We start from the raw sequence: 11,253 nt of genomic DNA, 5'->3' as shown, positions 1-11,253 counted from the left end.
GCCCCACTGGGAAGTAAATACCACCATAACTTATGTAGCTCATTATCTGCTCCCAAACCTGCTTCCACTCAGCCTTTATAGGCTCTGTGTGTGCCACAGACTGACAGCCAGCTCCGTAACTGGATCAATCTTTGAAGCGGACGAGAGAACTTCACCAAATGTGCCCCCCCGGCTCTCTGCAGTTCCCTCTAATCCTCGGAGAGGAGAGATCTCTATCTAGCCAGCAAGCCGACTGATGTTTGGTTTCCTGCGGGTCACATGCGGTTCGGATCTTCCTGCGCAGGATGTTTAAGGGACACTGTTTCTCTGGCTTTAATTGCCGGCGAAAGGTTGATTATTAGAAAAGAGCAAATGGTCCACAATCGGGAAGGATTTCAAACATTTGGACTCTTTGCGGTCCTGTCCATTTGAGCATCAGAAGACATTACCACGGAGCTCCCATGAATTTCAGTGAACGTAGTGTGACGAGGTCTGGAAAGTCCTCCTGCTTACCTCCGCTGGGTGTGGAGGCTGCAGCCGGGTGGCTCCAGTCACTCCAGATTCCAGGTTTCCTGGAGCCAAAGATCCCCACCGGGTTGCACCTCACCTGGACAAAGTAGACGGTCCCAGGCCTGAGGCCCGCCAGCCGGCATGACGTCAGGTTCCCGATGTTATCCACCGCCTGACGGAGGAAACAGCGTCATGATTAAAGAAACGAGAGGTCAACAGAAATGCTTCTCACGGAAACATTCTTTAAAGATATACTTTCACTACAGAAGATGGTCGGATGCTTAATATCACAAGGACAACCAGGGTGAATCTAAAGTCCTCATATTTCTATGCAGACTTGTAGCTAAAATTTCCTCCGCTTTCTTCTCGGTCCATCCTTTTCACTAACTATTTTAGAAACGTCGAGCATTCCCGTCTTGAAAACATCAAAGAACGACTTCTGAAGGAATTACATCTTCAAAAAAAAAAAACAAGAAAAAAAAAAAAACCTTCACTTCTGCTGACTGCGATCAAAGCCCCGCGGGTTCAGAAACGGCGAGTTTAATTAAAAAAAAAAAAAAAACGAAGACACGAGCGGGAAACTTCATCAAGCTTGGTGTGAGGAGGATCACCTTCCAGTCAGCGCCGTCCTCCATTCTGTAGCGGATCTGATATTTGGCCTGAAACAGGAAGTCCTTGAGCTCGGGCGGACTGGCCCAGCGGACCATCAGCTGGTCGTCCAGGCTGCCGACGCGACTCAGCCGCACGTCAGCAGGAGGGTCTGTTGTCACTGCAGGGCAAGAGCGTTGCAGAGTTTCTACACGGCTCCCCTCACTGTGCACACTGACAGGACATGAGGGTGAAAACTGGACAGACGATGGTTAAAAAATAAAAAATAAAAACTCTAATGGACGCATTAGGAAACACTGAGGAGGAACAACGTGCAATATCCATAATGTGTGTTTTTGTTTTTCACATTCTTTTGCAAAGGTAAATGTAGGCTTTCTTGAGTTTAGCTGATGTTGAGCTTCAATAAACCAAGAAGCCTTAAAGACAGAACCCCATTACCTACAGCTCCTCTCATGCCTTCTGCACAAATGAAGACAACAAAGAAGGTCTAATAAGGGCCTGTTTTATGTTTAACCAAGTTAAATAGTAAAAGGAAGCAGATCTTTACTGGTCTAAAGTTATCCTAAAACCCAGATTCTTGAAAATACGAAGATCTCAAAGATTTCATCTGTGGCAGTCAGGTGGCATGATGTTGTGGACTTTGGCTCTGCTCAGCCGGCGTTTCCTGTGTGAGCATGATGTTCCTCATTAAGACACAACGGGGCTGCGATGAAATAATTCAGCCACTTCGAAGGAGAGGAAACCAGAGGAAATACGAACAAGATAACAGGACAGGAGACAAATCTGATTTATGAACCTATTAAATATCCGTTTGTAAACTTCTGCTCGACACACTGCTGGTGGGCAACATTATTTAGAAGGTATGCTTATTCTAATCAGAAGGACAAAGGAAAGCCACACTTTTTGCTTTTTTATTATTTGCTGTATCAACGCAGCAGACGAATCCTCCATTTTGACCCCAAGAAGCTTACGACCTCCAGGCTACTCTGCAGTTTGGAGAGGATTTAATGCGGAGCGAATGCTCCAGTTATCAAACACGGCTTAGGAGAATGTGGTGTTTGCAGAAGGTTAGGGGACAACAGTATATTAGTGCTTTAGTGTTACGGCTCTAAACCTAAAACCTCAGAAGTCGTTAACTGGGAGGCATCTGCTGAGTCCATACTTTTACAACAAAACTTCTGAGAGTGTCGCACGCTGGGAATTATTCTTCCTGCCTGACTGGAGTGTTGTTATTTATTGGCAGGAGATCTGAACAGCTGAGGAGAAAATAACTAAGCAATAAATAAAGTGTATAGTGGCAAGTGTTCAGACTCCTTTGAATTTCTTTCTCTTGGTTTCATTGCAGTCGTTTCCTAAAGCCAAAAAAAAAAGTTCATATTATTTCTCATGAATGTACGCTGAGCGTCCCATCTTGACAGAAAACAAAAGAAGCATAGAAATGTTTGCGAATTTATTAAAATATCACATGGTCATCATTCCCTTTGCGGTGGCATTCATATTTAACTTTTTTTTTTTTTTTTTGGCAAATGGCTGCAGTGAAACAAAGAATGAAAAATTTAAAGAAGTCTGAATATTTTCTGTACCCACTGTAAGGGTAAGATACACTACCATGCAAAGTGTTTGCCCCTTTAAAGATGAGATTACCAAACTAATTTTAATACCAGATCATTTATGAAGGGGAGAAAAAAATGTCCTCATTAAAGCCTGAATTAACTATGATGAACCACAAATGCTTAGTTTAATTTTATTAGTCACACTCAGGCCTATCGAAATGAAGTCACTATACAACCTGACTGATGACATGAAGCAGGCCAAAGGAAAGGATTAGAAAACCATCTTCCAGTGAACCACAGTGAGAGCCTTTATGTTCAAATAGAGAAAACAGAATAATAATTGTTCTCAAAAGTGGCCACCCTACCAAAGTTACCAGGAGGGCATCAAAAACTAATCCAGGAGGTCAGAAAAGACCTAAGAACAGCATCTGAAGGACTGCAGATTGAACAGAGAGAAAGAGAGACTAGCTGGAGCCAAGGTGAAACCCAAAAGAGATGCCAACCTTTTACAAACAACCTCTTGATGTTTGAAACAACTTTTGAGACAAATATTCTGTGGACTGAAGAAAGAAAACTCTTTGAAGTTTTCGTTCTTCAAAGAAAGAAGAAAACTTGGGCCGCTTCCTTCAACAACATTTTTGAAACTTCACCATCTTTAGTTACTTTATGACGTTCCTGTCGTATTCAGCTGCTGTGTCTCCATGTACCAATCATCCCACCTCCCTACCCCCATGAAACGAAGGCCAAAGAGTTTCCTTACTGACCTACATCCAGGACGTCGAGCGAGCTGATGTCGGAGGCGGCTGAGCCCAGCTGATTGGTTGCCTCCACCCAGATCTCATACGGCGTGAAGAGAGCGATTTTTGCCAAGATGCGACAAGCGTGACCCTTCTTCTCTGAGCTGTAATTCTCACACTCGTTTTCTCTCCCATGCCACCTGAACACAAAGCAACGCCAAACCATTTGCTCTGGAGAATCACCGTCTACCAGCTTGTGACTCATAAAGACTGATAAACTATACAAATCAGACATTTTATCTGTCTAAGTGAGGAGCCGCCTCACCTCAGTTTGTACTTCAGGGTGTATTTGGTTGGGATGTGGGTCTCTCCTTGCCCACCGACGCTCCACCTGCAGCTCAGGTCCTTTGCGTTGTGGGACCAGCATGTTAAATTTACCGGCTTCTCTGGAGGCACTGGGATATAATTAAAGTAGCAGAATTAGGTTTAAGCAATCCAAAAAAAAAAAAAAAAAAAAACGATAATAATTAAGTGTGCTCAAACATGTCTATAATGACCTCCTTTTGACTTTTAAAAAAAGCAAAAAAGAAGGACATTGAAAATTGTTACTGTTGTTAAAGGGGCAAAGAGGTAAACTCAAAGTGAAAGGTCAAACATTTCAGGTGAAGTGTTACACGCATAAAGCTGTCCTTGTGCTAAGCTGCAAACTAATTTCATTTAAAGTCAAACACCATGATGTGTTTTTAGCAACGGAGTCCAGTCCTTGTAACTTCAAACTCGTATTTACGATGATTTCTGCCGATGTTTTCCAGATTTCTTGTTCCATCAAAAGTGGCTCTATAATCAAAACAAACAGCTTCCGAGAAGCAATTTCTTTGACTCAAATTTAAACCAAATGCAAGCAAGATTTGTCAGTTTGGAGTTGAGGAAGTCATCTCGACTCAAATAAATATTTTACTCCTATTTAAATGCAGAAATTCAAAGCAAGCAGGCCCAAATATCTGAAAACAGCTGCGACTGTCGTTGCAACAGGTTGTTGAGTTGGACGGACGGATGTTTTAGAAATAATTCTCAAGCTCAGTCGTATTGGACAGACAGAAAACCTGATCACTAATTTTCAAGTCACCTTCCCAGTCCCTGCCGAAAATAAGTATCCCCCACAGCATGATGCAGCCACCGTCATTCACAATGAGAATGGTGTATAGTTTTTATGTGTTTTCTTCTGCTTTGTTTTCTCTCATGCTTTTCTTCTGGCCTCTTGATGTGAACTAGACAACAAATATTTAACACTAGATTGTATTTAGTCACAGAGAGATTTAAATTTTGAGTCGTGTCTTAGTTTCCTTCCACTTTGTGATTATACATTTTGTGTTGGTCTGTTGCGAAAAATTCTGATAAAAGCATCCAAGTTTGCTTTTCAATGAAGTGTCACAAAATGTGCAAACGTTCGAGGAAGATCAAGTCTCTATACGCACTTCCCACATGGAGACAAGAACCAGCGAGGATCCGTCCGTCTGCTCCGTGACACATCAGGTTGTCTCCGGACTTCTGCTGGGAGCCGTTCAGGCCGCGCAGCTCGACGCTCAGGATGTCGGAGGACACGACGCCGTAGGCGCTGCTGGGCAGGCGGACTCCGTTCAGAGTCCAGTACAAGGAGCTGGCGTGGAGACCCAGCTCCGGGCTGAGCCTGCAGGAGGCCGTCAAACCAGAGCCGATTCTCAGGACGGGATCCTGAGGGGAGATCACGGCAACATCTGGACGAAGGAAGCACAAGCGTGCAAGCTTTTAGGCTGAGCTACTTTTTAAAACGCTTTCTACGTGAGCAAGACTTGATCCTGAGTAAATTAGACAATACAAAAGAGTTGCATCTGTATATTTGCAGTATGTCTGGATATTTAGAGAATTTTCTATGTAAAAAGTAGTGCCTAATGTTGCATAAGACCTTGTAAAATATGTTGATAGAATTATGAGCAGATGTAGAACACTTTTAATTTATTATGATAAATATAGACCTTTAATGATCTCTTCTATGTCAGCAAATGCTTCAAGGAACTTTCAGTTTTGTTATCAGCGCCTTCGTATTTCTGCTTCTCAAAATAGGAAATAAATTACAATTAAGTTCACATAAAGCTTTATGAATTAGAGAAATCATAAAGTAGCTTCTCACTTGGCCACATTCAAGCAACTGGAAATTCAGCAGCATTTATAAAAAAAAATAAAAAAAACATTTAGAGTAAACTACACACCAAACCTAAATACTAACTTTTTTAAGCTATTCTTTAGTGTTGATTAGTTCTCAGTAAACATTTAATTATCAGCAATTAGTTTAAAGGGTTACAGGCTTTTTGTCTGTAGTGTTTGATTGGTTTCAGTGTTTCTCACGAGAAGCGTCCTAAGGAGTCACGGCCACGTTTTAAGAGATCACTCATTTTAGCAAAATGTTTTGACTGTTGTTTTTTTTTCTTTAATATTTAGAGATTGCAGTCACACCGCCTAACAACAAAGCAGGAGCTCAGATCTTATTTACGTATTCAGCTCATAATGAAGAAGATTTATGGAGCCACAGCAGTTACTCAAAACGATTCCTCAGATTTTTCTGTAAAAAGTGTTTTGCTTTTTTTTTTTTCCAGTACCAGCCAGAACCACCTGTAAAACATAAAGATTGCTTCCCTGATTGATGTCCATGAAAAACTCTTTGTTGAGTTTTAAATAGTGTATCTGGGTTTTATTTACTGGACTTCAGATTTGTGACGGTGGTTAACTTTTTCATGTGTCTCTGTACTTTAAAAATCTGCTCATAATAATATAAATACTGATAATAATAACTAACTCAAGCTAAGAAGAAAATGGTTGTGTGCCAGGTTGAGTACAAATATTGGAAAGGCTTTTGATTTTGTCTGAAAAATGCAAATAGGTCATTGCTCAGTCAACAATTAAATCTTTCTTTCTTAAAATATTACTTCATTCCTTAAAGTGTAAGTAGAAGATTTTATTAGGATAAATTATACTGCCTCATATTTTTGCACTGTGCAACTTTTTTTGAATTTCATTTCGATATAGATGAATTGTGGTTAAAAAGTTATCTTTTGTAATCTATTAGTTTCAAGAAACCACCCAAAATAAAATTTAAATAAGACAGCTTGCTCCACTGACCATGCAAAATAAAGTTGCACATTTAAAGTGCAGTCGACTCAGTGTTTATTTACCTTTTCTATGTAAAGTAGTGCATGTGACAGCTACTATATGTGATGCCGTATGTGATAATGAAGCAAATAAAAACAATGAAGTGGCTGAAACAACATCAGAAATGTTTTATCTTTTGAAGCGCAGTTCTGTCCGTCTGCGTGGATCAAAGTTTGGAGCGACAAGAGATAAAAACGACCGATCCCTTACGTGTTGAGGAGAGCAGCACGTCTGGAGTGAGGAGCAGCAGAAACATGAAGAAAATCATAGTTTGTGAGCTGCTTCTCTTCTGTTTTCCTGCGTCTGTCTCTTCGTCCCTCGCTGGACGGACGAAGCGGAGGGAGGACCTGTCCAGCTTCCCAGTTTGAATTCTTGTGACAAAGAAAAATAACTGCTTACAATCCGAAAAACACAAGTTGTACCTCGTTGCGTCTCCAGCTGCTGCGACACTTAGGTTGGGTTTCCTCCTCCTCCGACTCAGATCTTTAGTGTTTCCAAGCCTGTTCCCTCCCAAATACTCACACACACACACGCATACACACACGCACGCACACGCACACACATCCTCAGATGGTAAAACAAGTCCTTGGCATAGAGAATGACAACCAATTCAGGAAAATGAAGCAAAACATTTTGATACATTTGTTGACATAAATGTTTCTTCAGAACTCGCTGCTCATTTTCTGTTGGGATTCAATTCACAGCTCATCATTTTGAAATTACAAAAAAAAAAAAAAAATCTGCTAATTTAAATTTTGAATAAGGAAAAGGTAGTAAAGTAATAATTGTTGTGATTCATGTTTGTTCCTTTTCTCATAACAAGAAATTTGCTTAAACACAGAAATATATGTTTTATGCATCTTAAATCCAAAGGCTCTACATTGGTATGGTAACACGTAGTTCGATGTATTTTAAAGAAAGGTTGTTTTTTAGTCCAATTATTCAACAGCTCACACATTAACGCAAACATAAACCAATTTGAGAGGAACCTTTACTTTTTATAGATCTTAAACTCGAATCTCTGACACATCAATTCTTGGGTTTATTTGTGGGGAAACTCCTGGAAAAATCAAGGTATCCACATATTTTGCCATTAATTCATAATCTTTCTAACTTAGTGTTTCCAAGTCTTGGTCATTACTCTGCTTTCCGTGTCTTATGTGTTGTTTCTGCTTTCAGTTGATGGGCCTCCAACTACGTCATTTCAAATGTGCGTAGAGAAGAAGAACAAACTCTGGTTTTCCAAAACAAAGCAGATTAAGTTATTCATTGAATCTAAAGTGCCTATAAATATAAATGTGTCTAAAGATGTTGGATCCCATTAATGCACTTTTGACCTGGGATAGGTTTCTGCCTCCATGGTTAGATAAGGGATGGATGGATGGATGGATGGATGGATGGATGGATGGATGGATGGATGGATGGATGGATGGATGGAAGGATGGATGGATGGACGGACGGACGGACGGACGGACGGACGGACGGACGGACGGACGGATGGACAAATTAATAAAAGCATATCACCGCAGTTAAACAATATAGGATAATTAAGCAACTGTGTTGCTCAGATTTGTGCAAACAGTTAAAACCAAAATATTTCATAAACATGTATTTTAATATTTAACATATGATTTGTGATGTTTTCATTGCTCTGGTTCAGTATTCAGTCTTTTCACACAAACAACACGCAGATGTAGCACAAATCAATATAGCCTGTGACTTAATGATGACATTTGTTAAATTAAATGAAAAACTGAATGATTGATTGACTGAAATATGAATTTTTGTTTAAACTGCAGATATGGTCAGTTATTGGGAACTAGGCGTGTTTTATGTTACTCCTATCTTAGGAAAAGAATACATGAGGTATAAGATACAATTGGCTGCAATATATAAGGTATCTGTGCAATAACATAAAGTAAATGTCATAGAGAATCTTATAAAGAATCATATGAACAATGCCGATATCATCTGGGCCACACAGGAAGTGACTGATGACTAATTAAAACTCAATGTGAAGGTTGCTTTGCTGTGTTATGAGAATTTTCTCCCACTGCCATGTCGCTTAGCAGTTGTTGAAGAATTACTTTAAATTTTTCGAAATGTTTGCTTATTAATTTGGAAATATATACATATGTACCACTTTTTATGCCACTTAAAAAAAAAATCAATGATAAAGAAAAATGTATTTTACAAAACCTATCGTACATTTTTAAATAAGCATTTTAAGAATAAACTTATATTATTTAAACACGGATCAAAAGACACAGATCTATGGACAGTGAAGAGTTTTAATAAATTATTGGCACACTTCAATAATTATTACATAACTTATTTATTGTCATTTGACACTCTTCACTCTCCATAAGAGTCTCTCTCTCTCTACATGTTTGGCATTAAGCTCTGAAAATACAAAAACAAATTTATCCCTCTTAAAGTTTATTCTGATCGCCGTGACAGAAATGTAAATAACGGAGGGAGGAAAGAGACGCGCATTTTGTTGCTGGGAAAACAGGAACTATTTTGAGTTTCTGTTGCCGAGTCCGATTATTATAAACAGTTTTGAGCTTGTTTTTTTTTCTAAAGTCACTTGCAAATTTAATGAGTTGCAGGCTGCGCTTTTTTTGGACTTGTTTTTGAATGTGAAGGTGCTTATTTGGGTTTTGAAATAGGCAGAAACACAATAAGCCCAAGAATTTGTCTGACAACCAGTTCGTCTTAGTCAGACTCTCCCCGTCCATCACTTCCCGGATGATCCGTCCCGCTGTGTTTTCACGTCAAGTTAATATATTTGCTGTGAATGACGTCGAGCTTCGCGTTGCGCTCCAGAAAACTGCAAACATCGGGACTAATATGAACAACGCAATAAACGTGAAAACAGCAACGAGTGAACGTGTCCGTGGAGTTGAGCGACTAAACGCAATTATATTAATTAATATTAAGATAAGTGTCACAAATCTGTGCAGCGGGTCATCAGAGCTGTGGAGCCGCAGGAGGAGCGCTGTGCGCTACGCTGTGACGGCAGACGCAGGGCCGTAACGCACAACCTGGAGGTTGGGGCAGGGAGGGGGGAACTCTAAACTCCTACTTAGAGTCTTCCAGACAATAGTGGACCACACAAAAACATGCAAAAATGACTAAAGTTAAATTTTCTTCTTTTTTTTTTTTTTTTTTTTTGCACTCTCCCCTTCAGTTCAACCTTATAAGTTAAGACACATACAGGTCCTTCTCAAAAAATTAGCATATTGTGATAAAGTTCATTATTTTCCATAATGTAATAAAAATTAAACTGTCATATATTTTAGATTCATTGCACACCAACTGAAATATTTCAGGTCTTTTATTGTTTTAATACTGATGATTTTGGCATACAGCTCATGAAAACCCAAAATCCCTGTCTCAAAAAATTAGCATATCATGAAAAGGTTCTCTGAACGAGCCGTTAACCTCATCATCTGAATCAACGAAGTAACTCTAAACACCTGCAAAAGATTCCTGAGGCTTTTAAAAACTCCCAGCCTGGTTCATTACTCAAAACCGCAACCATGGGTAAGACTGCTGACCTGACTGCTGTCCAGAAGGTCATCATTGACGCCCTCAAGCAAAAGGGTAAGACACAGAAAGAAATTTCTGAACGAATAGACTATTCCCAGAGTGCTGTATCAAGGCACCTCAGTGGGAAGGAAAAAGTGTGGCAGAAAACGCTGCACAACGAGAAGAGGTGACCGGACCCTGAGGAAGATTGTGGAGAAGGGCCGATTCCAGACCTTGGGGGACCTGTGGAAGCAGTGGACTGAGTCTGGAGTAGAAACATCCAGAGCCACTGTGCACAGGCGTGTGCAGGAAATGGGCTACAGGTGCCGCATTCCCCAGGTCAAAGGTCAAGCCACTTTTGAACCAGAAACAGCGGCAGAAGTGCCTGATCAAGGCTACAGAGAAGCAGCACTGGACTGGACTGTTGCTCAGTGGTCCAAAGTACTTTTTTCGGATGAAAACAAATTTTGCATGTCATTCGGAAATCAAGGTGCCAGAGTCTGGAGGAARACTGGRGAGAAGGAAATGCCAAAAGGCCAGAAGTCCAGTGTCAAGTACCCACAGTCAGTGATGGTCTGGGGAGCCATGTCAGCTGCTGGTGTTGGCCCACTGTGTTTTATCAAGGGCAGGGTCAATGCAGCAACTATCAGGAGGTTTTGGAGCACTTCATGCTTCCATCTGCTGAAAAACTTTATGGAGATGAAGATTTCATTTTTCWGCACRACCTGGCACCTGCTCACAGTGCCAAAACCACTGGTATTACTGACCATGGTATTACTGTGCTCAATTGGCCTGCCGACTCTCCTGACCTGAACCCCGTAGAGAATCTGTGGGATATTGTGAAGAGAAAGTTGAGAGACGCAAGATCCAACGCTCTGGATGAGCTTAAGGCTATTGAAGCATCCTGGGCCTCCATAACACCTCAGCAGAGCCACAGGCTGATTGTCTCCATGCCGCGCTGCATTGAAGCAGTCATTTCTGCAAAAGGATTCCCAACCAAGTATTGAGTGCACAATTGAACATAATTATTTGAAGGTTGACTTTTTTGGTATTAAAACACATTTCTTTTATTGGTCGGATGAAATATGCTAATTTTTTGAGACAGGGATTTTGGGTTTTCATGAGCTGTATGCCAAAAATCATCAGTA

General features: G+C 40.5%; 1 protein-coding gene across 1 annotated transcript in view; it reads right to left on the bottom strand.

The window, feature by feature from the left end:
- Positions 1-11,253, bottom strand: part of crlf1b (cytokine receptor-like factor 1b) — a 14,989-nt gene that overhangs the window by 3,264 nt on the left and 472 nt on the right. Inside the window, exons 2-7 of the mRNA XM_008407104.2 lie at positions 6,782-6,942; positions 4,864-5,142; positions 3,714-3,843; positions 3,416-3,588; positions 1,101-1,258; positions 493-661 (exon numbers count right to left, since the gene is read on the bottom strand). Of these exons, the coding sequence (XP_008405326.1) occupies positions 493-661; positions 1,101-1,258; positions 3,416-3,588; positions 3,714-3,843; positions 4,864-5,142; positions 6,782-6,839 (967 nt within the window). The 5' untranslated portion in view covers positions 6,840-6,942. The remainder of the gene's footprint in view (positions 1-492; positions 662-1,100; positions 1,259-3,415; positions 3,589-3,713; positions 3,844-4,863; positions 5,143-6,781; positions 6,943-11,253) is intronic.

This window comes from Poecilia reticulata, linkage group LG4 (genome assembly GCF_000633615.1).
Source record: "Poecilia reticulata strain Guanapo linkage group LG4, Guppy_female_1.0+MT, whole genome shotgun sequence".
In the NCBI taxonomy this organism is placed as follows: Eukaryota; Metazoa; Chordata; class Actinopteri; order Cyprinodontiformes; family Poeciliidae; genus Poecilia; species Poecilia reticulata.
This window is presented reverse-complemented; position numbering and strand designations above follow the sequence as displayed.